The sequence below is a fragment of the Umbelopsis ramanniana genome, assembly GCF_025399195.1.
Source record: "Umbelopsis ramanniana AG unplaced genomic scaffold K450scaffold_61, whole genome shotgun sequence".
Lineage (NCBI taxonomy): Eukaryota > Fungi > Mucoromycota > Umbelopsidomycetes > Umbelopsidales > Umbelopsidaceae > Umbelopsis > Umbelopsis ramanniana.
The window spans coordinates 45,601-71,498 of NW_026252147.1; the positions used below are offsets into that span (position 1 = coordinate 45,601).

Consider the following 25,898-nt stretch of genomic DNA (forward strand, 5'->3'; position numbering starts at 1 on the left):
ACTGGCATTCACAAGATGGGAATGTTCTGGATCATCCATCAGTATGTCAGTTTCCGTTATCTTTTGTCGAGTCACGACTGCGCCGTTACTATGGTGACCATCTGCTGCGTCAATAGGGTCGAAATCTGAGCCATCATCAGACACTTCCAGGTGTTCCAACTTCGCATTCAACAGCGTCACTTCAGCTTTGGAGTCCGAGAGCATATCCTTATACTCTGCCAATTCGTTTTTTAATTTGTTGTTCGAGAATCCCAATTCTTTGATGAGTGAAATGAGATGGTGATATTGTTGTGGTCGAATATCAACACTTTCTGATAAAGAGTTCTATTGGGACAAGCATCATAAGTTGCTTGCGTTCTCATGTCAGACGCAACAAATTATGTGAGTCGGCTCTCACCTTTAATTCACTGGTACGAAGTCTGTCGTTCACATGTCGTAGCCATTCGGCACTTTGAGCACCTTCAGCTTCCTCGGCAAGAACTCGGTTTTCTTGCTTCAAGTTATCAGCGCTATTTTGCAGTGATTCTGTGCCCAGAAAAAAAAAAGTTAATAAGGTGCAACACAATTAGATCGCCTGCCCTGACAAATTTACAACGTACCATATCTCGCCAATAATTTTTTATGCTTAGACTCCAGAAACATCTCATTTTTTCGCGACAAAGCCAATTCTTGCTTGAGGTCGTCAATCTACAGAATGGACATCGTACTAGTTAGTCATCCGTATTTGTGAAAAGCACGATGATGATTTATCATAACCATACCTTGGTCTCATTCAACTCATCTCGTAGGTCAGCTTGCCGGCTTAACATGCGTAATATCCGGGTTTTTTCGATTTCGGCATTTTTCGATTCATTTTCGGCAGCAAGCTTTTCAACTTTGTGATTTGAAAGTTCGAGATCAGATGACAGCATGTTAATGGTCTGCAGGAGGAGTAGCTTGGAGTTAATAAGGGGAGCACTACTACGATACGCAGGGCAAAACATCTACTCTGCAATTGAAATGCATTGCAGTACCTGTTGTGCCTTCTCGTGTTCCCACGTCAACTTGTTGTTCTGCAGTGTGAGATCTTCGTTATGTTTTTCCAGATCGTCATTAATTGAACGAAGTTTCTTGATTTTTTCTTCTGCTTTGAGTAGCTAAAAGGAAATATTAGAGATAGGTTAGCCTAGATTAAACAATTCAGCAGCATGTTGGCCGTCTTTCTCACCTTTTGCTCATATTCACGTCTCCTTTGTTCGTCTTCTTGCACAAACTTTTCATACTTTAATAATAAACTTTGTCCTATCTCTGCAGAAGATATGCAATGTATTAGGTTCAAAATCGAAAGGGGGCTCAAAGGTATTTAGCAACCATCGACGAGTCAATCAAGGTACCTGCAGCTAGTCTTGATTCTCCTTCAAGTCGCTTTATAGTATCGTGGAATAATTCTGAGCTAGCGCAAGTGGATTGTTCGCAGCAGCAATTAGGTAGTGGGGCAGGTTCAGCTGAAGTCCGTGTTAGCCAGTCTTGTAAATCATGGCTAATCATGGCGGATGAAAGCGAGCGGTTGTGCGATTGCATGTTGTGGTGAGGAAGGGATAGAAGACCCTTATTATATAACCGCTGAATTCAGTTTAAGACGAGCTAATGCAGTTGACAATGATGGAGCATGATGCTCTCAAAGGTCTGTCACAGGGCACGTCGCCTTTTTTGGGGATACCAAAAAAGCGTCATTCCACGGTCGCATTTTGAAATGGATTACCAACAACACAATTCTTTATTTTATGGATCAGGGTAACATTTTCTATAGCTAATGGGGGAATATCTCCAAGTTTCATATTATATGGCTGATAGATCTCTGCCCCAAATTGCACCTTTCGTCCAGTCAATACTGAGATTCAATCGAGTACGCAGACTGACTTGCTCACTCCAGTACACACTGCGCCATAGGTATAATGCCCACAAACCGCCAACCATCTTATAGCCCCAGCTAAATTCGCCTACAGCAGTGTTTCCAAGATACGCAAGTGAACCTAGATGATGATACGCGAAGGGCTGCACAACCTGATCCTCACTAACCCCTTGCCTACTTGCTTTGGCAATTCTTGATATTGACTTGCCTAGATATTTGCCTTGTTGGTTGGCTACTTGTGCCGTCTACATCATCATGCCAATATGATGTCAGTCATTTTTCATTATCCACACCCCTTGCTTGACTTTTGCCAATTCATTCTTGTTTCATGTGATCGCTACTTACTGCGGGTAAATTAGTCGTCTTCTTGTCTAAATCGGTGAGAAGCACCCTAAGTTCATCGATTTCCAAAGTTCCACTGTTGTCCACATCATATTTTTTAAAAAGATCTGACATCTTGGATAAATGGGTGGTTGCGAGGGGAAATCGTCGACACATGTATTGACCAGCTTCTACAAATTCGTCGAATGTCAAGCTACCATCTTTGTTCCTAAAAGAGATCAAGCAGAACGATATGTTAATGATTGAGTAGCACTTGCTTATTTGCTACATTCTTCTTACTTGTCTGCGGCTTCACAAATATCCATAATATGGGATAGCATTTTAGGATTTTCTATGGTTGCACAATCTCCTATTGCATACACTGATCCATCCGGTATACCCTTGAGTTTCAAAGTACCATCGGTCACCAAAGCTCTTTGATGCTTCTGAGCTTCCAATTTCTCCGATATATTGCGAGCAAATGGAGTCATGGCTAATTTTTTCCCACAAGTTCAGGGTAGGTAAGATAAGTCAGTATTTTGACGAAATGTTTCAAACGACATTGCAACAAACAACGTACATATGCCTGTAGACCACAAACAAAATCCGTAAGGTAATTGCTGAGTTTCAGGGTTACTGGGATCTCCTGCATTCTTCACGGTGTAATGCACTGAGTGTTCGTCTATTTTTTTCACTCTTGCGTTTGTCACTATCTTGATTTTCTCGCGATCAAACTTCTTTTCGGCGTAGTCACTGATACTTGTGTCAAAGGTATTCAAAATATGATCTCGAGACTGAATGATGGTGACACTAACGTCTTCTCGAAGTACTTTAGGGAACTTTGAACGGAACAGCGATTAGTCAACCAATCTTTCTATATTTTGCTTGCCTGCTGCAAAAATACATACCCATCTCACTAGATCTTCGTTGAGAGTGTCAAAAAGTTCGGCGGCAAATTCTACGCCAGTCGGCCCACCTCCGCAAACAACGAAGCTGAGAAGTCGCTTTCGTTCCTCAGGGGGTGTGGTAGGCAAGGCTGCCACCTCCAAGTTCTCCAGTACTTGTCGACGAATCTTAATGGCATCTTGAATCGTCTTTAACTGGAAAGTGTTTTCCAGACCTTCCACACCGTGCGTCATGCTAGTTGCGCCAACAGCGATCACCAGCTTATCGTATGGGACATAAAAGTCCTTTCCAGTAGCAGGATCTGTGACTTCTACGAGCTTGGAGTCAAAGTCAACGTCTTTGGCAGTCACTTGTAAAAAGTGGGCCTTCATTCTATCCGTAATCTTCCTGATGGGCTCTAGAAGTGATCTGACGCCAAACCAATATGTCAATGTTTGCTTGAAATCCCGCACCTTACCAAATTTGACGCAATTTTCCCGCTCATTTCAGCGTTTCACTATTGCCGTATACTTACCTCATTTCAAGAGTACCAACCGTTGCGCTAGGCAAAAGAGGGGTGAAGAGGAAGTAGTTGTTTTCGCTGATCAACGTGACGTTATAGTCATCCTTCTCCAACTGCTCAAGAACCGACACTGCGCCCCATCCGCTACCGATAACCACCAACCTAGGCTTCGTGTTTTCTTCATGGACAGAATCATCCAAGAAGTGAGACACGACTGGTAGATTCTTGTATCCTCCTAGCTTGGGCTTGAAGGCTTGCTCGGGTACAGTCAAATGCGCGCCTACTGCAGAGTTGATAACCTCATCGTCCTTGCTCAAGTGATAAGCTGCACCTAAGGCGGATCCAGAGGCGACGCCAACTAGGGTGTATTTTGCTATCTTTGACTTCTTTTTGGCCGCAGCTGAAGCATAGGTCCTTGAGAGCTGATAAATAGCTGGTAAACGAGCTCGAACTCCTGAAAACATGTTTGCAGGAAACTAAAGGTCGAAAAATGAAAAAAAATTACCGGCATAGAGTTTGGAAATGGCTGAAATACCAGCATGCGGAGTTGCTGTCGGCGTCTCAAAGGTGATGTCAGGGTGATTGGCGGACATGAAGGGAAAAACAGATTTTGCGTGGTTCGTTTGCCAAATGTTCAGGAATCCAAGATCAGGCCGGATAATCAGTGCATTATGTCTGATTATCGGCTTAATGTATCTGTCCGTACAATGGACGGTTTCCAGCGATAAGCCATCCATAGACATGGCTTCATCTGTCTCGAGCTTAGTCAACCAAAGCCATCGTCATGTGTTTGAGCCAGGTAAGACTTTGCAGGGTTTTTGCCCAGTGTGATACTATTAATTTGCACAACCTTTAACGCCCGGTTTCTCGGTACATAGTATTATCCTCAAATGATTCGGACATCATCCATTTATCAAACTTTTACGATATTGCTGTTCCACACCCCTTAACACCATGGACGAAAGCTGATGACGTTTTACTGAATAGCTCTCTCGGCCAGCTGTTCAAAAGCGAACTTTTAACTACGGGCGAAGTCGTACCTGATTTCCGGCACCTAACCAATCAACAACGGATGTACAAGGTTTTGTTTCAAAAGTTTGATCCAATGGTAAAGGCTGGTATCAACGTCCAAGAAACCTACGACGAGTTATGGCATTTGTTCCGGTCCCTGGAATCTCGATTGTATCCTTGGATCCACATGACCTTTAAATCTGCCTTTGAAATCCCGGAAATGTCCCAAGGGACAGGTATTGTTCTATGCGTTGGAAACAATCAATTCCGCTATGCTGTCACCGCCATTAGAGCGCTTAGAGAGATTTTACACTCCCAACTTCCCATTGAGATCTTTTACATTGACGACAACGACCTATCGCCCATGAAGCGATTGTACTTTGAAACCGAGTTCACCAATGTCAGAACTCGAGATATTTCCAAAGTTATCGACAACAAATGGGCCGTACTCGGTGGCTGGGCCATCAAGCCTTATGCGATTTTAGCCTCCAGCTTCACTGAAGTTATAATGATGGATGCGGACGTCTACTTTTTCCGCAAGCCGGAAGAACTTTTGAGCGACCCTGCATACCTTAAAACGGGTGCATTGTTCTTCTATGACCGCACTCTATTTCCCAAATGGTTCAAAGGACGAGACTGGCTTCTCTCCTTTCTACCAACTTATAGCACTCAGTTCCCGCGCTCCAGATGGTGGAATCTCTCGTCCTCCCATGAACAAGAAGCCGGTGTGGTGGTCATTAACAAATCCAAGTCGTTGTTCGGTCTGTTATCCACTTGCAAGATGAACGGGAAGAAGGAGCGCGACGAAGTTACCTATAAGCATGTCCATGGTGACAAGGAAGTAAGTTTCTATCCGATCATGGAAAAAAGTTGACACGGCATTTGCTAATTTATTTTTGTAGACATTTTGGGTTGGGTACGAAATGACTCAAACTCCGTATGCGTTCTTGAAATCTTATGGTGCGGTCATTGGTGGTCTTGGCCATAAAGGCGATCCAAGTCAAGTGTGTGGAAATCAACTTCATCTTGGAACGGATGGACGACCCCTTTGGTGGAATGGAGGCATGTTCCGTGACAAGAACAAGTACCCCGACGAGTATCTCCAATTCACTCATTTTGCTACTGGGCAAGACTGGGAATTCCAAACCAGCTGCATTATTGAGACTGATCATATATACCAAACCACTTTAGAAGAACAACATCTCGGTGAACAATATATCCAGCTTGATGCTGTGAGGAAACACGACGAAACTAGGATAGAAGACGGCACTTGGAATCAATCGCAGTAAAACTGAACCGTGACATCTTTTCACCCCCAAATGACCTTTTTTTTTTTTGGGCCTCTCGGAGAGACAAGCATGGATAAGCAAAAGATCCCTCTCTTTACCTCCCAAAAACTGTAATAATGTTTGTTGTTTTTCATCATCATGGCTTTACAGTCCCCCTCTGTATGTAGTTTTTTTTTTCTTTTTTCAAAAAGTAATTTATCAATGTCACTGGCGATGACCTTCACAACCTCTGTTGATAAAAATAACCCAATGGCATTTTCACCAATGAATGCCATTAACACCAACGTACAATTAAAAGCATTGGCAAGTTGCCGCAAAAGTACGCCAACCCAACACCTTGACATTGCCCATGGATTTTAAAATAGCTGAACCAGGGGCAAAGATCTGAGTGGATATACATGTGTTCTTTTTAATTTTCTCCACACCTCGTTATCATCATAGCGCGGGCACTCTTTTCAATGGTATATTTTACGATGGGCTGTCCTGACGACATAACGGCATTAGCCTTGATCTGGTTGTAGGACACCTGATCCAAGCAAAGCTGGTAAGGGTTGCACAAAGGCGGAAACACTCTTTGTGTGACGACGATCACGACATGGAAAAGTGCACTCCTTGACCTAGCACATGTTCCTTTATGAGCAAGCAGACGGCTTACTGACAAGGAATGCTTGTTATCCTATCAGGCTACTTCTGATTTGCTTATTTAGTGGTGCTCAGCATTGGCATCCAATATAGACGATCGGCAATGACCTAACTCTGGGACCCGTTTTGACGCTACGCAATTCTCATTATAAGAGTCGCATCAAAGCACCCATGTTTAGACCAATGAAACCGATGACAATTTTTTTTTCATTACGAGGCGACGGAGTATACGCTGGGCTGGGTTGACAGCTGATTGACTTAAGTAATGGTTTGTTTGAGATTGATGTTTCAAAAATTTCTTGTTAGCTCACTGGGACCCATGTTTCTTGATGCGTTCAAGGCCAAAGATCGGATGAGCACTTTTATAGCCCCGAATGTAAACAACCACGTTATGAATGGTAGAGACGCTGATTTGAAAGGAATAGTGTTGTAATATTGGCTAACACCTATCAGCTATTGAAAAAAAGAGGGGGGGAGGGATGGCAAAAACAGAGACTGGGATTGTTTCTGTTTCTTCTTAACACTGAGTGAGAATTTGCCTGTTGAGTGCCCCGCTTCAGATTAAAAATAATAATATTTTTTTTCCTTACTTCTCTTTTTCTTTTCACATTTACCAATACCCCATTTCCCCTTTCACATGAATACATCGTCCACCAATCATGTCAACCATTCCACACTACTCTCTCAACCTTACAATCCACTGACCAGAACATCCTACTCCAATCAACAAACATTCAACTTTCACTCCGCCGGCAATAGTGCATCACGAATGGATTTGGCTCTGGGGCCTCCATCTGCGCCGTCTCAGCCTCCAAATTCAATCTTTCCACCTTTCGAACACTCCCTCAAGAGTGTCAATATTGGAGATTGGATAGGCAGAAAGAAACCAGTAGACCCAAAACGTAAGTCATGATTTTTTTTGGGCGATTGGGAACCTTTTTATCCGAACCTCTCGACCTATTAAGGGAATTCAATGAACCTGACCTTGTCCCCCTCCTTCTCCTTTTCTCATTAAAACAGCCTCTATAACCGAAGACAACGATAATTCATGGAGAGACGTTTATCGTAATATAAAATGCATGGACCAACTTTACGATGCCACTTTCTACTCTTGGCTCAAATCCGAAGATAACGTTCTTGTCACCGCCGTATACCTCCATCGCATTGCCAATGAATACCCCTTATTTCGCATCATCAACGCTTTAAAATGGCTTATCAGCGATTGGCGATTAGAAAGCATCAGTATTCTGGTCAGGCATGTTACTGTTGATTGGAAAGATGAAGTTGGTAAGCACCAATCAAACTCCCAGATGTAAACATCTGGTTTTCATCCCACATTTTTGTTATTTTACTAATATTTTTAATTTGAATCTGTTAGGCGACTTGCGCAGAGCTCACCTGTTACGCCATCTTACCCACAGCTGGGCCACCCAGTATACGGCCACCTTGATCACCACCATTCTTGCTACTCCTCCTTATATGTCATCCACCAATCAACAACGTGAACGCTTTTTGCGAGCTTTTGCCCAGGACTGGGATTTTTCAAAGTTATCCGAGTTTTTCATGTATCTTCAAAGTCGGGCTAATGTCGATTACAAGGTAAAGTGCGTCATGCTGCAAGAAGCCGCTCGACGAGAGCGGGAAACGTTGGGAGCCAAATTGAATAAGAAACGAGGAGCAACTACATCTGCCCTAATCCCGGATTACCGGAAAGCCGATATCGGATTACACGATGATGTGCAAGTCCCCCCAACTACCGGCGCAGACAAAGAAGTCATGTCGGTTATTACTGCTGAAAAAATGAGAGCCAATTTGGACACCACCGATGCCAATGCGAAGGTTGTCACACCAGCACCTTCTAGTTTGGAAAACTCTGAAGAAAATACACAGCCTCGGCGGCATCATCGACGAACCTCAAGTAATGATGTAACCGATATCAAACGGTTGAGACTTTCTACACCAAATTTCGAAAATGGTAACGAAGAATCTAGTAATACTACAGCTCTCTCTTCGTCTGCCTCATCTTTAGGTCGGATAAATAGTGCAAATGTGGCGAGTTCGGTTCCATCCGCCTCACCCACTGCCATAGCAGCAACTATCAATACCCGACGAGCGGCTACACCAGATCATCGAATAAGTTCTTCATCTTTCAATTGCGAATTACCGAGTAGTAATCAAAGCTCCCGCTCAGTTCGACATGGTATACCCAGCGACATCAACTCATCGCCATCCACTCCTTCACAACGATCCCCTACGTCTTCTACAGTCACGTCCTCGACTGCAACTTTCCCCCGCCATCATCATCACTATCATCCGTATGCTTCTTCCGCTCACTCGCCCATTTCTCAAGCAACAAGACGACGCTCCAGTTCGGGTGCATCCACCTCATCTACTACCGTTGCATCGTCAGAGGTTGTCGCCAGTAGGGTGGATGAGGAATGTGACATGGATGATATGGCCACTTCCAAGCGACGGGCTCTTATCTGAACTATATATCCCCCTTTGCTATGTCAAATAAACCTCCATCCTTGTGTTTTTTTTTTCTTGAAAAAAAATATATTATATATACACAAACGAAAAACAAAAAAAAGAAAGGTAGTCGTGCTGGTGTTTTTGATATGGTTGGCGGTCGGGTATTTCAGCTAACATTGACCACCAGCTTATATTTAAATCAAAAGGAATCATCTGTGACGATGTGTTCTTACCTTATTTGAACCTCGCTAGCATCGACCTTTCTATTTCATACGCGCTTTCATTCTTCAAACGTCAAGATTAAGCATTTACCGTGGCTGCAGTGGGAATGAGAATTTCCTTTTTGTATTACTATTTTTTTTTTTTTCTTATCATCCTCACGATATCAGATTTACCTCGCAGTCCTATCAATGTTGTGTCTCACGAAATTTTCATCCAACAAAGTTTTCAAAAAGTAGCTATATGTCTACAAAAATAAGCTCAATGCTAATCACTCACATCGACATGAGAACAAACCTGGTCATGTCTTATTAATATTGACAAGGTTATCGTCCAGTTTCGCTTCAAAGGACAATCACGTGCTACAATGGGGGATGCACCCAACGTTTAAAAGTCTATCTCGACTTGAACGAGTAGCAACCAAGACTGACGATACAAAGCATACTTTTTGATATAACCTTCAACTCACCGCGTTATGGTTGCTCGTACCAACTGGTCTGGCGGTCGATTGAGTACACGTAAAAAAAAATTGTCAGCGAAATTATTACAGTGTCACAAACTTTTTTTATCCCCCTGTTCAAACCAATGCTCCAACGCTCAAGACAGTTCTCTCGATTTTTTTCTTTCTGTCTCATAACTATGTACTCGATGGTATTTCGCACACACGATCGACAGACCCCAGGTTAAATTTCACTCAGTTAAAATAGTGACGCCACTGGTTTTGAGCAAAGGTGCTTTGTCTTTTGAATTCGAGTCAAAAGCAGAAATTTTGAACCGCCGGTCCAATAGCGTGGAAATTTTTTGCAGCTGGTGAAAAGACCCTGTGTTTACCATTTTCAACCGTCTTACATCGTTCCAGCCAACATGTTTGCAGCCAAGCACTCATCCATTTTGCGTGCTACCGTTTCAGGTACGCATTTTGACTTGCTCTATCGTTCATCACATCCCTGTTTTCGAACTTTAATTTGACCCACTCCCCTTTCTCATCCACTTAGTTGCCCGCCGTGCCTATGGTACTACTGGATATGATTCCACCTACAAGAACTTGATGATTAACAAGAACACCAAGGTCATCTGCCAAGGTTTCACTGGAAAGCAGGTACTGTCATCTGATGTTCAACGCCAGATTTTCTTACAGTTCATATACCCCTTGCTAAACTCTCATTGCTCAACCAGGGTACTTTCCACTCGCAACAAGCCATTGAATACGGCACAAACATGGTTGGTGGTATCTCCCCCAAGAAGGCCGGTCAAACCCACCTTGGCCTCCCTGTCTTTGCCTCTGTCAGAGATGTAATGTATCCATCAGCGAGTCATCACTTTAGCGCGTTTTCCACCCATATTAACTTACCCTACGTACTATAGGCTGTCAAGGAAACCAAGGCTGATGCTTCCGTCATCTACGTTCCCCCTCCTGGCGCTGCTGCCGCCATCTTGGAAGCCATCGAAGCTGAAGTTCCTTTGATTGTTGCCATCACTGAGGGTATTCCTCAACACGATATGGTCAGAGTCAAGCAAGCTCTTTTGACCCAAGACAAGTCTCGTCTCGTTGGTCCCAACTGCCCTGGTATCATCGCTCCTGAGCAGTGCAAAATTGGTATCATGCCCGGTCACATTCACAAGCGCGGTAACGTTGGTATCGTCTCTCGCTCCGGTACCCTTACCTACGAGGCCGTCAACCAAACTACCCAGGTTGGCCTCGGTCAAACTCTCTGCGTCGGTATTGGTGGTGATCCTTTGAACGGTACCAACTTCATTGACTGCTTGAGAGTCTTCTTGGAAGATGATGCTACTGAAGGTAAGTCAATATTTGCTGGGTATGTTTGTATAAAATGTTGTTGGTTTTAAACCTGGTATCCTCGTAGGTATTGTTATGATTGGTGAAATCGGTGGTTCCGCTGAAGAAGAGGCTGCCGAATTCTTGAAGCAATATAACCTCACCAGAGAGAAGCCCAAGCCCGTTGTTTCCTTCATTGCTGGTCTCACTGCTCCCCCTGGTCGTCGTATGGGTAAGTTGTTATTTTGAGCTGCTACCGCGTCAGATCGAAATCTAACCCTTTCTTTTTTTTTTTTTTAACATTTAGGTCACGCTGGTGCTATCATCTCAGGTGGAAAGGGTGGTGCTCAAGACAAGATGCGTGCTTTGGAAAATGCAAATGTCATTGTCTCCAAGTCCCCTGCCGACATGGGTGTCTTGCTCAAGAAGGTAAGCTATAGGAATGATTTGAACGGCCATCTGTTACCGAGTTTTCCATGCCTAATGATTCTTTCATCACTAGGCTATGACCGAGGCTGGTCTTGTTTAGATAGATATATGAAATCGTCGCGCATCATTCCAAGAATATACAAAAAATATACGAGTTGTTTACTATTTTATACTTTCCTTTTTCTTCTACTATTGATGGGTTAGAGACTCGTGTTAGAAATATAACGCCTCGTTATTCGCTCAACTACGACAATGGCCCATTCCAAAATAATGGCGAAAGCCGTTCAACACCGACGCATTATCTTCAAATAGAATTGCGTCTTATGTTACATAGATGTCGAGTTTAGGGAACGGTTCATTACGGAATGATTTAGTATAAAGCCGGGCAATTGCCATGCAACATTGTTATCTGGTTCTGAGTGCCCATACCGAGGTTACGACCGATCTTACACCATATGTGGAGAAATGTTTTGGCTATTTATGCATGCGCATTAACCAGCTGTCGTTGCTCGTATACGGAAACATCCGCCATTGATAGTACATGACGATATTCTGCAAAATTGCAGCCCCATCCAAGAAGCAGTTCTTCGTTCCATGAAACGTATCCTTGTACACATGCTTCTTGCTTCGTATTACTAGCCGGCCAAGATTTTGCCAGTGTTTATAATGGCAGAAAAGTCTTGCCATATCTCCTCATCATTTCTTCCTTTTCTTCTTCATCTCAGGCTGGTCTGAATCAGCTTTTGTCCTGTCTCCACAGGTAAGGCGCTTGACCACTCCTACACTCCCTTCCTTTCATTTTCAACATGCCCATATTAGCCGACTTTCCTAAATTAATGGGCAGCTATGCCGTAGCCTGCCATGATATAAATTATACGCTTGCAGTCGATGGATTCGACTCTAATAGCATGTCGTCTGACGATTCTAATGCAACAAAATTGGACGGCAAAGAATTCACGCATCCAAAGGTGGACTCTGTCTATGTCCGAATATTTTACCCAACAACAGTTTCCAAAAAGTCCACTTATTTTTCAAAAGCAAACTGGTTGACCAGTGACCATTACGGTATAGGTAAGCCGAAGACACAAATTTAAATTTTAAAGGAGTTCTGGCGAGATAAATTACCATAGCATTTATGATAACCGTTATTTTGTTGCTCCTTTTTTTAATTTTATTTTATTGTTTACCGACAGCCTTGTGTGATCTTGTTGGTATTCCTGGTTTTATTGCCAAAGCTCTGGCAACTCGCGCTGCTCAAAAACGCACTCACTTCTATATGGATGCACCTTTAAGTGATGAAGAAGCTTCCTATCCGATTGTCATTTTCAGTCATGGTTTGGGTAAGGTGGCAAACAATGTGTCAATCCCATGACAGCTAACTTGAAGGCTACAGTTCTGACACATTATGATATTTATTCGAGCAGACGTATAGAATACTAACTTTTTATTTTTTCATTCACTTTCATACTTTCACAAATCTACTACAAAGCCGGCAATCGTTTGATATATTCCAATCTATGTTCTCAGCTGGCTAGTCATGGGTTGATAGTATTTGCTATCGAACACAGGGACGGATCTGGAAGCCTTGCTTTAGGTGCCGATGGAAAGTGGATACCCTTTGAAAAGACACATCGAGAAAATTGGGATTTGTTTCAAGACCAAATTACATTTCGAGCTGCCGAGGTACAAATTTGTCTGGAGCTTGTGCGAGAAATAAATACAGGAAAACAACCATGTCTAAAGGGCGACCCTGTACTTTACGATTTTTGTGGTCGGTTGGATCAGCAAAATATGACCATGGCCGGCCACAGCTTTGGTGGAGCAACCACAGTAAGTCTAAACTTTTTATTACATCACACAAATATACGATAAAGTCAGTAGTAAAAATAACAAACAAAACAAAAGAAAGCTTTTTGCTCAGCACTACCAACTTTAAATCATTTTTCCATCGCAGTACATTAAATTATACCTTTTCGTTGCAGGCACTGCTTCTTCGAAGTCCACTTAATCCGTTTAGATGCGGTATACTCTTCGACCCTTGGGTACAACCCATCATGAATAAGCATGGATGTCACCAGCCGTTAACCCGGCCAATATTAGGTATCGCAAGTGATCAATTTGTGAATTGGACCCAAAACTTTGACTTGGTTCAGCAGCTGTTCAGTGACGTGATGCCAGGAGTGACAACCACCTTGACATCAGTTATAGGAAGTGATCACCAAGCACAGTCCGATATTCCAGTAAGAACGAATTTTTTCATACGGTGAACGATCAACACCGTGTTGTCTCTGCTTGTTGACATCACATATTTATTTTTCCCTTTACAGTTGATTTTGCGCCATTTAATGCGCTTTGACATTCGACTCTTCTTTCAAACCTGCCCAACTCAAACCCTGCGTATAAATTGTCTGGCGAGCATCGAGTTTTTGCGTATTCATTTACATAGATCAAACCCCACGGCCAGGATAGCTATTCCACAATGGACTTCTTGCAAGTCAAATAAGAAATTGATCGTTCACCAAGAAATTTGCGGGAAACCAGAGTTATCAGCAGCATAATATAGGAATAAAGAAATCGTAGTGTTTATTGAAGTTGAGACATGAGCATGCCTATGGTTCTATCGTGACAAATTGTGATCACGGATGTATTTGCGGCTAAGGCCATCTGCTTGTCGTATGGGTTCGGCATTTTTGAACTTGCTGCAGGCCAATACGATTTCTACAGCGGTGGGTAGATCGACACCATGACCTTGACTTACAAAAACAGGATTTTTAGCATCATCGGATGATCGCAGTGCCACTCCATAAACAACTCCAGAAGCTCCAATTAGGTCTACCGTATCGCCTCGCTTTTGTAGAGCCTTTTTGCAACGAGCTTTCACCTCCACCATCTCCATAGCCGAACCTTCTTCCGGGATATGGAGGAAATTTTTTGCAACACCGATGCAAGGAGTGTCGGACAAAACTCCCAAATGACATGCTAGGCCAAATTGACGCGGGTGAAGGATACCATTTCCTTTTTTTTCCACGATCGAGTATGTGCGTGCGATTAAAAAATGAGGTAAAAAAAATAATCAATGGCATGCTACACTATGCCGATCCTTCCCAGAAATATCCATACCATCAACGAGGATAACTTGTGGATATATGTCAGGCTGAGTGGCTTTCAAATCATTTAATAACTCCACTAGCGGGCCTACTTCCCTAAATGCCAGGTAGCCCGGGATATAAGGAAGGGTTAGAGTAACCCATTTATACGAAGCATGGATCAATTTTAGCGAAGGAAATTCCAGAACGACGACACAAGCAACGGCATGATCACTGTCGTTCAATGGAAAGCTCAAATCGACACCTCCGACATACTTCAGCTGAGCCAAAGTTACATCATTGCTCAGGCGTAACACGTTCTTGAGGCGACCTTGTTCCCTGCACACAAGAATGAATTGATTTAGCTACCAAACCATCCTCCGGGGAAGAAGCGTTGGTTTGACATTAAGTTTCACCTTGGCCATTCTACATCTGGCTGATTCATCTTTTGGTTGGGTTGTACAGGTCAAAGAGATTGATTGGCCGCCGCTTGGAAATTCAACTTGGTCTCTTTCCCTCTCCCCTCGCTCTCTTTCTCTCTCTCTCTCTCCCCAGCGCCTCCTTTTTCTTTGATATTCTTTTGATATACGCAAAAAGGCTCTTCAGTTAGCCGCGCTTCCTTTTGATCTTCACCATTTATATAAACCCTTCTGCCATTCTCTCCCGTCATGGCTTGGCAAGCACAAGGCGAGCATGACGGAGTGTAAGTAAATAAAACGGCTCTTTCATTTCACCATGGAACACCACTGATTCCTCTCATGTTTTGCTTACAGTCGCGCTCAATTGCACGACTATATATACGATTACCTCGTCAAGATGAATTTCAAAGACACAGCTTTTGCTTTTGCAGACGAGTCAAAAATAAATACCACCAATACGGTCACAAATGACTCCAAGAAAAATGGGGATAGCCTATCAGCAGCCTTAGATAGCATGGATAATAGTGCTCGTGTGGATCATCCACATAAAAGCCCACATTCAAGCAAAAAGCGTACACCCGCCAACCTACCCAATGTCAAGGTACCTTTCGACGCACCAGGAGGCTTCTTGTACGAATGGTGGGTGATTTTTTGGGAAGTCTTTGCCGCTAAAAACAACAGGAGTACAAACAGGGATGCTATTGCATACGTTGAAGCTCAACAGGTAAGCCAATCTCTCTCCACACCCCCTGATTTCCTCAAAATAAAATAGAATAATATTTTGAATGCGGCTAACACTTGCAACCAAATACTATTTTAGCGTTTGAAAAGACAGCAGATGTTGGGTATGCTTCAGCAGCAACAACTCTTGAGATTACAACAACACGCCGCTCAACAAGTGTATCAAGCGCAGGACCAATCCAATATGCAACAAATGGTACGTCCGACTGCTTCTCCCGTAGTCACTCAGCAGCAACAACAGATGGCACGTGGCGCCCCACCGCTCGAGAACATGGACCTTCAGCCCGACAACGCGAATAATGTAGGTGATGGTTGAGCCGCCAATGTCTAGGAATGGCCATAGCCGCTAATCTATGTTGCTCTCTATTTTTTTTTCCTATTTTTTGAAATCAGCTTGGTGGCACTCGTGCAAATCAACGTAGACCCAATGCTGGGTAAGTTTTTGGTTCGCTCAATAATTTGCTGGGTTTAATAAGTTTTAATTGTTCTGACACCATTGGCCTAAATCATGATATAGACAAGAATCGGCTGCCACCCCTAAACTTGTAAGATTCAACGTGTTTTCTCGTGCTATGCACACACTATTCTTTCGCCTCATTGCTAACCAGCCGTCTAGTCCAAACGTTCTCAGGAAGACCCCGGTCAATTGAGCTCTCCATCTCCGACAGCTTCGCCCAATAAACGTCAGAAGCCATCACCGCAGGACGGTATGCAAGCTGCACCTGCGAACCCGGCAGATGAATTACAGCAATCACAGCCATCAGCGGCTCTCTCAGCAGCAGCAGCAGCCGCTCAACAAGCTATGCTCAACAGAAGACGAGGTAGGAAAGGAAACAATGCTGTCATCGATGAAGGGGGTCTTGACTAAACGTGGTATCGTCTTTTTCATGATAGCTTCATTACAAGGTATGCAGATGGCCAATAAGCCACCAACTGGTCAAACACCAAGGATGCCACCCATGACTTTGCAACAGCAAATGATACAGCATCAATATCAATTAGGGGTAAGTTAGCTCTAGGTTGATGTATTCTTGACGATCCCTTTTCTCACTTCTCTTCCTATTGCAGATACGGTCAATACAAAATTCAAATTTCAGTGAAGCTCAAAAACAAACAGCCATCATGCAATACAAGGAAAAGCTGGCCAATCAGCAAAAAATGGCCATGGCAGACGCGGCTGTTACCCAAAGCTCAAGCATGGTGTCACCAAAAAGTCAACCAATGACCGCCAATATGTTACCACCAACGATACAGCATGTTCCAGTAGGCAATAACCCACTTGCATCTGTCCCCGGAGGACAGCAGCAGCAGCAGCAGCAGAACATGCCCCAAAACGCACTGCAGTACCAACAAATGATGATAGAACAACAAAAGCGCGGACAAGCTAATATGATGATGGGCCGTATGCCACCACAAGCCATGCAACCTGGTATGATGGGCATGTCACCGCGAATGCAACAGCAACCTGGGCCTAGAAGTCCAGCAGCTCCGACTCCTTCTGTTGCCGGAGGACCGAACGGTGGTCGAAATACACCTCATATGAGCAGCCAGGTGCTGCCATCACCGTCAATCGTTGCGTCTAATAATGCACAAGGAGGGAACGGTATGCAAGGCACTCAACTTGTCAATACCAGTGGGAATTCAGATATGAATAACGTGGCTGATCAAATCAAAGCGTCTCAAATGGACCTGGAAAAGCGAATCGCCATGACCCATGCTACCATGAATGCTGGTCTCACTGGCTCAGCGGGCAGCCCAGCCAATTCCACTGCACCCAAAATGCCTGCAAATCATATGATGGCCAGAGCGCAAATGATGGCTGGCTATGCTGGTATGAACCACCCCGCCACCATGGGTATGATGAATGGAATGATGCCAGGTATGCCTCCTGGCATGTCTACTAACCCTGTTCTTCGAGGTGCTGCACCCCCTACCACCACCGCTCAACTGATGCAACAGCAACAGCTCTATCATATGGGAATGAACCAGGTAAATGTCATTTCGAATGTTGGAGGGTCCTAAACGAGGCGGGCGGCTAACCATCACTTTTTGTTGGCATTCTTTACTTTTAGGTCATGGGAGGGGATGCGCAGATGAGAGCTCAACAGATGCAAGCACAAGCGCAAGCTCATGCTCAAGCACAAGTCCATGCTCAGGCACAACACGCTCAGGCCCAAGCACATGCTCAAGCACAAGCCCAAGTAGCCGCCGCTATGGCTTTGCGAAACAATCGACCCCCACCCGTCAATGGTATGCAACCTAATATGGTGCCTGGGATGATGGGAGCTGGTACACCTACACCATCAGCCGATACGGTAAGTCTACATCTACCATGATGTTGTCTTTTTTCAAAAGGGTATTCATCTCCTTTGTCTACATAGCCAAAGCCCAAGGCATCACCGGCCACCAAGACCAAAGCAAACCAGGCCAAGGCATCAGCGAGCACGCCTTCATCGACGCCTGTGCCAGGTCATATCGTATCTCCCGAACAAACGACTGTTTCCAAACCACCGGATGCTACCACCCCAGCTCAGATAGCCGCCTCAGCCGCTCAAAATGCAGCGGCTATTAATGCTGGTATGTCGAGCCAAGATGGTAAAACCGATGTGATGGCCAATGCGTACAAGTCTGGCGATAATGAGAACACAGAGGTAAAGCACACGTCGAGAAGAAGAGGTTCGCGAATAGGGTGTTAACGCATGTTGTACTTGCAGACCAATAACTTTTTGGCGGACGATACCTTGATGTTTGATAGCAATGTGCCGCTTCTGGATGATAACTTTGACTTGGATGTCTTCTTCAACAACAATGACGACTACAGTTTCGATCAGACTTGAATGAGTTGTTTAGTACAAGTATACGGTAATCCTGCAAAATGAGGATCCCATTCACAGCTTCCCCTGTTGTATTATATAGTCTCCTTCCTCTTTTTTTCAACAAAGAAAAATCTCTTGCTTTCTTTTTTTCCGTCACTGGGGGCCCAAGGAAAGACTCTGTAACAAGTCTTGGCTGTGGTACAATGTTGGTACTATCTGCAATTATAGAACGCTACAAGGAGCCATCTTAGCATGCAATAACAGCATTTTGATTCCCCTCCCCCCATTTGATAACCATTTCTGTCAAATTGATCGACTTCGGATTGGTGAGCGCACATCACGTGGCAGGACGACTTTTTTTTTTATGGAGTAAGATTGAATTTGTCAGACAGACTGTTCGGCATTCACTAGAAACGCAACATGGCACAAACACTCATAAACGCCAATCCAACTGTTTACAGTCCCTCCAAAACCTCACAGCGCATTCTCACATTTGAGGAGCAGGACGACAGCTTCGAGGATCCTATTGATGCTCAAGAAATCTTCGACCTTATTCGATCCATCTCCGATCCCGAGCATCCTTTGACACTTGAGCAGCTCAATGTCACCCAGTGTGAACATATTACCGTTAGCGATGAAACAAGCCGTGTGTTGGTAGAATTCACTCCTACCATCCCTCATTGCTCCATGGCCACTCTTATTGGGCTGTGCATTCGGGTGCGATTGTTGCGCAGCTTGCCGGATAGATTTAAGGTGGATATCCGAGTGCGCAATGGAACCCACCAATCAGAAAACGCCGTTAATAAACAACTAAACGATAAGGAACGAGTAGCTGCCGCTCTGGAGAACGACCATCTTCTTGAAGTCGTTAACCAATGCTTGGCAACCGCTGGTCTTCGTGGTCAAGATACTCCCTCTCCTTAAGCTTCATCTGTACCCATTCTTGTAACTGCTTTTTTTTTTTTAAAAAAAAAAAAAAAAGAAAAAATCCAAACCCTTCCATGCTTTCAATCACAAATTGTAGACAACCCACAAAAAACCTCTCCTCTACCAATGTATCATTCCGCTATCTTGCAAGTATTTTATTTTTGTCGTCTCTTGTAGCGCTTGGTTACAGTGGATCCCAAGAGATGTGAAGTGATTGATTATCAGTCAGCATAACATTGTCAAATCAATGCGTAAAAATAAACAATTTTGCCTATTCCCATCTACAATTCATAAAGTCATCTCATGTCCAGTCACTCTCAATTTCATCACTTGCCTGACTGTGAGGTACAATTTAAGCAACGGAATGGCCGTGTGCGAGGCTGAGCTATCCGAACCCGAATTTTCCCTGAGGTGTGGACCCGAGGGTTGAGAGCGACGGATCTACGCTTCGGCTTCACTTTTACAGTAAAATCAAGCGAGTAAATTTTATATGATGCCCGGGATTTTGTTCTCCATTATAAAGATCAAAGCTATAATTTCCTTGAAAGAGGTGGGAAGCAAAAAGCTGGCTTAGAGGTTCAGACATGAGGCACCCATGAGTCACACAAATTGAAACCAGCTGCCTAAATTTGACGACTCCGTAACCTTTGCGTGCGCTACTTGAAATTCTGAGCAAATTTCCTAGTCATCCATTAGCCCAAAAATCAGATCAACGGTATAAAAAAGCATTGGGCACCAGCTTCCATTCATAACTTTACCCAACTCTTTCAAAACAAAAAATGCTACCTGCTGTCTCGAGAAACGCTGCCTTCACGGGTATGCGAACGCTCTCCCCTCACATTGCCCGAACCTCTGTTCGGTGCTTTGGCTCTCTATCCAGTGTTCTTCGCGGCCCCAATGAGATGCGCCCTATCGCGAGTATACCAGACGATATTGCTCGCGAATTAGCAAATAGCCATCCTGTACCCATGCGACATGAATTTGCTGATAACCCGCAAAAGATCACTACCGACGTGCTTGAAAAAATGGATATTGGCCTTGGAAGTCATCATGTTCCTACATCATTCAGTGATAAGCTGGCCTTTCGACTGGTGAAACTTTTAAGAATCCTTCCCGACACCTATTTCCGGGACGACCATTACATGAGAAGCGTTATGCTAGAAACTATTGCTGCAGGTAGGGAAATTTGGCTTGAGAATTTTTGGCTGAGTGTCGTGTAATGATGTTGTGATTTTTATGCAACAACAAACTAACCAATGTTTCTTTTTTTTTGTTCTGGCTGGCGTCAGTTCCTGGTATGGTCGGCGCGATGCAACGACACCTTCGTTCATTACGAAAAATGACACACGATGGAGGTTTCATCAGTCATCTGCTCCATGAGGCCGAGAACGAGCGAATGCACCTTATGGTAAGCAAATGGGAGGAATTATTTTTACCTATGCATACCCTTTTTTTTTTTTGACACATTTATTTGTTATCAGATTTGGATGAAATGCCTGCAACCCAATGCCTGGAATAGACTGTTGGTTTTAGGTGCTCAAGGTGTATTTTTCAACGCCTATTTCCTCGGCTACATGATTTCGCCTAGACTTTGCCATCGTATCGCTGGTTACCTTGAAGAAGAAGCTGTTATATCCTATACGCATTTCTTGGATGCCATTGACAAGGGCATCATTGAAAACAAGAAAGCTCCTCAAATAGCACTTGGTAAGCATGGCACCTTCATGAATATTTTTAATTTGTTGGGGACGAAGCTGACCACTTTTCCAACAGAATACTACAATTTACATCCTGAAGCCAGTGTACGAGACGTTGTCGTTGCCGTCCGTGCAGACGAAGCTCTCCACCGAGATGCAAACCATCTATTCTCCGATGTGTTCTCCTCCAAGCAAGTCAATTTACGAGACCAAATCAAAGAACAAGCTGAAAAACAAGGCTCGGCTGATGAAGCTCTTCGCGAATGCGCCAAATAATAGAAATAATTTTTAGAACACGCCCGCCCCTCGTAATAAATGAACCAGTATGTTTGAACAAAGAAGTCCCGTTTTTCAGTCGCCGACCGCGCTGGGTAGCATGACTTTCTTTCTCCCTCAATTTTCCTTTGCACTGCTTTCTATTGTACCAACTGCGTTATGGGAGTTCCCAAGTTCTTCAGATGGATGAGGTAGCGTCACTGTTCATACTAATAGTCTATAGTACCCCTTGATTCTGACCTGGTGTTTCAATCAGCGAACGCTATCCACTATGCTCTCAGCTCATTACTGAGAACCGAATCCCTGAATTTGGTAATGTACACATGCAAAAAATCGCGTAGTACTTTTTGACTTTTTAACTGACCCGACACTTTTTTGTAGATAACCTGTACTTGGACATGAATGGCATTATCCATAACTGCTCGCATAATAATTCAGACGATGCTCACTTCCGTATTAGCGAAGAACAGATCTGGCTCGCTATCTTCAACTATGTTGATCACCTGTTCAGAAAAATCAAGCCTAGAAAGACCTTCTTCTTGGCCATTGATGGTGTTGCTCCTAGAGCAAAGATGAACCAGCAGCGCTCTAGAAGATTCAGAACTGCAAAGGATGCAGAGGATTTAAAGAGACGAGCTTTGGCAAAAGGCGAGGATTTGCCAGATGAGCCTCCATTTGATAGTAACTGTATCACACCAGGTAAGGGCCATGAAAAGGGATCATACCTATTGAGTGGGATTGAGCTAATGTTGCTCTCTTCTTATGAACTCCTTTTTAGGCACTGAATTCATGATCAAGCTGACAAAGGAGTTGCAATATTTCATCAACAAAAAGGTCTCAGAGGATGCCAACTGGCGTGGCATAGACATCATCCTCTCTGGTCCCGAAGTTCCTGGTGAAGGAGAGCATAAAATTATGGACTTCATTCGATTGTCCAAAGCTCAACCTGATTACAATCCCAACACTCGACACTGTTTGTATGGTTTGGATGCTGATCTCGTTATGTTGGGCTTGCTCAGCCATGACCCACACTTTGCACTGCTACGTGAGGAAGTAGTGTTTGGACGACAAGCCCAAAAAGCAAAGAAGACGTGAGTGATATTATCTAGCGTTGGGGTTTTTAAGTGTGCAACCTCATGCCTTCCTTACTCAACGAATGGGTTGGCCCCATTTTCCCTTCCTTAGCGTTGATCTCCAAAACTTTTACCTTATGCATTTGTCCCTCCTGCGAGAGTACCTAGACATCGAATTCCAGTCTCTCAAGGAAACGTTAACATTCGAATACGATCTGGAACGCATCATTGACGATTTCATTCTTTTGGCATTGTTTGTTGGCAACGATTTCTTGCCTCATCTACCGAATCTTCACATCGCCGAAGGTGCGCTCAGCCTCATGTTTAATTTATACAAACTGGTCCTACCAGTGATGGGTGGATATATCAATGATGGCGGTAAAGTCGATATGAAGAAGTTGGAGATTCTACTGGGTCGTCTAGCCGACAAGTTCGAATCTGACCTATTTGAGTCGGAAATGGCGGATGCGAACTTCTTGCGTGGAAAGCAAGAACAAGGTTTCACCGAAGAGGAGCTCATTTCTCGAATGGAGAGGGCTAAGTTGGATAGTGGATCACGAAAGAAACCCAACAAGAAAAAACTCGGTAAATGAACCGTTCGCGGAAATTGATTATGCGCGGATGTCAAGGCCATGTTGTATTTACAAACGGGATTTCCATTTTTTTTTTTATATATAACCACTAGTCATCACCAAGCGACAACAAGCTATCCTTCAACAAATTAAGGAGTTTTCGCTCAATCGTCGCGGCCATGAAGTTCCAGCTCTTCACTTCCCCTCGCATCTGAAGGCTGGTGACAGGCACTTTGTTGAAACCGTGGCCACCGATCTCGGATTGCATTATGCTGTAGAGTACGAGGGCGACGGTGACACTCGACATGTTTACATTGATTTCCCGGAGAATGAGGAAGGAGAAGAGGATGAAACGGAAGACGAAGAAGATCTTGACGCTAGACAACGCGTGTTGGCCAAATATGAGACTGCTGAAGTCATTGAAGATGTTGTGACAGAGGAACAGCGTGACTTACAGGAATCGCAACGAAAAGAGGAAATCATGCACGACTGGAAGGTGAATTACTATGGGGTGAGTTATTTTGCATTTTTATGTATTGCTCTTCTGGTTCTTATCCTTTTTTTTTTGTGTGTGTGCTATAGCCAAAAATGAGTATCGACTACGATAAAAAGGAGCAAATGGACAAACTAGTTCGATCCTATATCGAAGGTATCCAATGGGTCCTGTACTATTATTATAATGGTGTAGCCTCCTGGGGATGGTTCTATCCTTACCACTACGCACCCATGATATCTGATCTCAAAGATCTTGACCGCTTCTCGGATTTGGAGTTTACTCTCGGCAAGCCTTTCAAGGCTTATGAACAGCTTATGGGTGTACTACCAAGCTTAAGCAGGAAGTTGTTACCTGCTGCCTATAGAGTAAGTGTGCCTGCCAAATTCCGCGTGTCGTACTGCCAATAACTGATGCACCGTTTTTTTTTTTTTTTGCGCGCAGGATTTGATGACGGATCCCACCTCACCCATTATTGACTTCTATCCTACCGATTTTGAGCTGGATATGAATGGCAAAAAGCAAGATTGGGAAGCTATCGTGAAGATTCCGTTCATCGACGAAGAGCGTTTATTGAGTGCTATGAAATCTCGCGAGCACCGTCTGACCAAGGATGAAGCTTCCATGGAAAGAATCGGCCAAAATCACCGTATCTTTTACGACGCCAATTTGGAGAATACGCAAGACGAGAATGGCAACGGTACATTGTACCCTAGCCCACTCCCTGGTGTATTCCCGGACATTCATAACTGTCTTGCCAAACAGGTCGACTATCACCTTCCAAGCCTAGACGGAGGATTGAAATTGAGAAAGACTTTACTCAAGGAAACCAACGTGGGTATCAGCGCGCTCGCAGGATTTCCTACGCTGCACACTATCCCACATACGGGTTTCCTTGTGCACCATAATGTCAATGTATTTCAACAGGAATCGAAGTAAGTAACCATCGGGTTTTTGACAACTGCTGACTAATATTAATATTCCCATTCTGATCCGTTGCGTAGAAACGAATCGGTCGTCGTCAATCTCCAAAACATGTGGGAAGGCATGGACACACAAGAAATTGCTAAAAGAATCGTTGGCAAGAGGCTTTTCGTTGGTGAGTCCATGCTCTGATTTGAAAAACCAATAATGTTGACGTCTTACACCTTTTTGTATCTAGGCTATCCATTCCTGCAAGAATCGTTTGTGCAGGCAGTATCAGACGAAAAATTCAAGTATGAACACACCATGCGTGATCGTAAGAGACTCGTTCTTCGAACTCCTATGCCCGCGAATGAAGTGGATTGGTGGCGCAAGCGATCAGATCGCTTCGAGTACATGGCAAGCAAACGATTTGCATGCATTATTGGTCATGTGGACGTTTGTGTCCATGTTCGTCTTCTCAAGGGCATGCGCAGAATGGATGATGGTGCACTTTTGAAAGATTATGACCATCCTAATCAGGCAACGATCCTTCCACTGCAAACCTCAGTTCTTAAAGTGGAAAATGAAGACAGACGTTACATCGAGCAACCTTCTCGTCCTGTGGAGGAAGACTTCCCCACCAAAAGTGATGTGTTCTTCTTAGGAGCCAAATTCTATGGAACACTGGCTACGGTGATTGGTCATGCTGAGGATACCGTTGCGCTCAAGATATTGGTGCCAAACGATGAACACTATCTGACCGAACCCACATTTGGAAGGGATATAATTAGTGAACACAAGACACGCTGGATTCCTGCCTATGTCGTCGCCAAAAAGATCGGCATCTCATCATTGGCATTGTCTAAAATTACCTCGTCCCTTTCAGTGCAATTAAGCCCAGATAAGGCCAACCTTGGACTCAATCTCAAGTTTGAAGCCAAACAACAAAAGGTGGTTGGCTATACTAGGAAGACCAACAATGTTTGGGAGTACTCTTCCAAGGCCATTGACTTGTTGACTGAATACAAAAAGCAATTCCCCGATTTCTTTAGGCAATTAGACAAGCAAGCGCAGCAAGGTTAGACATTGTGCTGTGACCATGCGGTTGACATGCCATCACTAATTTGTACTCCTATCAGGTGAAATTTACCAGCCCAGACAATTCTATCCTGAACCTGAAGCAATGAAGAAGATGATGGAAATCAAGCAATGGTTGAAGTCTAAAGGCATTGCCGATCTTCCCAGAGTAGCGCTTGATGTGGATCGACTTGATTCGGTATGTTAAGAAACCATGCGGGGGTTTAAGTGAGCTGGCGGCATGATGGAGAAAGAAAGCTGACTTACAAATGATGCTATGATCCGTTTATAGGATATTGTCCAACAAATAGAGCAGGAAGCCATCAAGTACAACGAAGTTTGGGAGAATCTAGAGT

At 43.9% G+C, this 25,898-nt stretch overlaps 11 protein-coding genes across 11 annotated transcripts; 8 read left to right on the top strand and 3 right to left on the bottom strand.

Annotated features, from left to right (window-relative positions):
- Positions 1-1,084: 1,084 nt before the first annotated feature.
- On the bottom strand, positions 1,085-1,666 carry K450DRAFT_119685 (uncharacterized protein). The gene is made up of 2 exons (XM_051583942.1): positions 1,374-1,666; positions 1,085-1,287 (listed from the first exon to the last, which is right to left on the bottom strand). The coding sequence occupies exons 1-2, from the start codon at positions 1,558-1,560 to the stop codon at positions 1,166-1,168; spliced, it is 309 nt and encodes a 102-aa protein (XP_051441627.1). The 5' UTR covers positions 1,561-1,666; the 3' UTR covers positions 1,085-1,165.
- A 59-nt stretch (positions 1,667-1,725) lies between these two features.
- On the bottom strand, positions 1,726-4,176 carry K450DRAFT_255914 (uncharacterized protein). The gene is made up of 6 exons (XM_051591418.1): positions 3,633-4,176; positions 3,121-3,526; positions 2,793-3,051; positions 2,513-2,705; positions 2,237-2,441; positions 1,726-2,136 (listed from the first exon to the last, which is right to left on the bottom strand). The coding sequence occupies exons 1-6, from the start codon at positions 4,082-4,084 to the stop codon at positions 1,819-1,821; spliced, it is 1,833 nt and encodes a 610-aa protein (XP_051441628.1). The 5' UTR covers positions 4,085-4,176; the 3' UTR covers positions 1,726-1,818.
- Positions 4,177-4,236: 60 nt separating this feature from the next.
- Positions 4,237-6,255, top strand: K450DRAFT_255921 (uncharacterized protein). The gene is made up of 2 exons (XM_051591419.1): positions 4,237-5,472; positions 5,534-6,255. Exons 1-2 carry the CDS (start codon positions 4,693-4,695, stop codon positions 5,918-5,920), a joined length of 1,167 nt encoding a protein of 388 aa, XP_051441629.1. The 5' UTR covers positions 4,237-4,692; the 3' UTR covers positions 5,921-6,255.
- Positions 6,256-7,199: 944 nt separating this feature from the next.
- K450DRAFT_201847 (uncharacterized protein) lies at positions 7,200-9,049 on the top strand (the record flags this gene model as incomplete). The annotated part of the gene is made up of 3 exons (XM_051584676.1): positions 7,200-7,464; positions 7,583-7,849; positions 7,941-9,049. 3 exons carry the CDS (start codon positions 7,200-7,202, stop codon positions 9,047-9,049), a joined length of 1,641 nt encoding a protein of 546 aa, XP_051441630.1.
- A 662-nt stretch (positions 9,050-9,711) lies between these two features.
- On the top strand, positions 9,712-11,855 carry K450DRAFT_302565 (uncharacterized protein). The gene is made up of 7 exons (XM_051593774.1): positions 9,712-10,163; positions 10,249-10,352; positions 10,430-10,546; positions 10,619-11,051; positions 11,119-11,262; positions 11,338-11,459; positions 11,533-11,855. The coding sequence occupies exons 1-7, from the start codon at positions 10,118-10,120 to the stop codon at positions 11,557-11,559; spliced, it is 993 nt and encodes a 330-aa protein (XP_051441631.1). The 5' UTR covers positions 9,712-10,117; the 3' UTR covers positions 11,560-11,855.
- A 410-nt stretch (positions 11,856-12,265) lies between these two features.
- Positions 12,266-14,017, top strand: K450DRAFT_302566 (uncharacterized protein; the record flags this gene model as incomplete). Its single annotated transcript, XM_051593775.1, has 5 exons — positions 12,266-12,530; positions 12,653-12,799; positions 12,949-13,289; positions 13,442-13,699; positions 13,787-14,017. 5 exons carry the CDS (start codon positions 12,266-12,268, stop codon positions 14,015-14,017), a joined length of 1,242 nt encoding a protein of 413 aa, XP_051441632.1.
- A 14-nt stretch (positions 14,018-14,031) lies between these two features.
- On the bottom strand, positions 14,032-15,279 carry K450DRAFT_255933 (uncharacterized protein). The gene is made up of 3 exons (XM_051591420.1): positions 14,962-15,279; positions 14,580-14,884; positions 14,032-14,474 (listed from the first exon to the last, which is right to left on the bottom strand). Exons 1-3 carry the CDS (start codon positions 14,988-14,990, stop codon positions 14,077-14,079), a joined length of 732 nt encoding a protein of 243 aa, XP_051441633.1. The 5' UTR covers positions 14,991-15,279; the 3' UTR covers positions 14,032-14,076.
- Positions 14,879-18,307, top strand: K450DRAFT_255935 (uncharacterized protein). The gene is made up of 10 exons (XM_051591421.1): positions 14,879-15,248; positions 15,319-15,688; positions 15,785-16,006; positions 16,099-16,139; positions 16,223-16,250; positions 16,322-16,526; positions 16,600-16,709; positions 16,774-17,437; positions 17,877-18,020; positions 18,087-18,307. Exons 1-9 carry the CDS (start codon positions 15,214-15,216, stop codon positions 17,966-17,968), a joined length of 1,767 nt encoding a protein of 588 aa, XP_051441634.1. The 5' UTR covers positions 14,879-15,213; the 3' UTR covers positions 17,969-18,020; positions 18,087-18,307.
- A 613-nt stretch (positions 18,308-18,920) lies between these two features.
- K450DRAFT_255944 (uncharacterized protein) lies at positions 18,921-19,570 on the top strand. Its single transcript, XM_051591422.1, has one exon. The coding sequence runs from the start codon at positions 18,942-18,944 to the stop codon at positions 19,443-19,445; it is 504 nt and encodes a 167-aa protein (XP_051441635.1). The 5' UTR covers positions 18,921-18,941; the 3' UTR covers positions 19,446-19,570.
- Positions 19,571-20,160: 590 nt separating this feature from the next.
- On the top strand, positions 20,161-21,501 carry K450DRAFT_255954 (uncharacterized protein). The gene is made up of 4 exons (XM_051591423.1): positions 20,161-20,624; positions 20,738-20,856; positions 20,930-21,155; positions 21,222-21,501. The coding sequence occupies exons 1-4, from the start codon at positions 20,228-20,230 to the stop codon at positions 21,419-21,421; spliced, it is 942 nt and encodes a 313-aa protein (XP_051441636.1). The 5' UTR covers positions 20,161-20,227; the 3' UTR covers positions 21,422-21,501.
- Positions 21,502-24,567: 3,066 nt separating this feature from the next.
- K450DRAFT_255976 (uncharacterized protein) lies at positions 24,568-25,574 on the top strand. Its single transcript, XM_051591424.1, has one exon. It carries the CDS (start codon positions 24,691-24,693, stop codon positions 25,546-25,548), a length of 858 nt encoding a protein of 285 aa, XP_051441637.1. The 5' UTR covers positions 24,568-24,690; the 3' UTR covers positions 25,549-25,574.
- Positions 25,575-25,898: the final 324 nt, after the last annotated feature.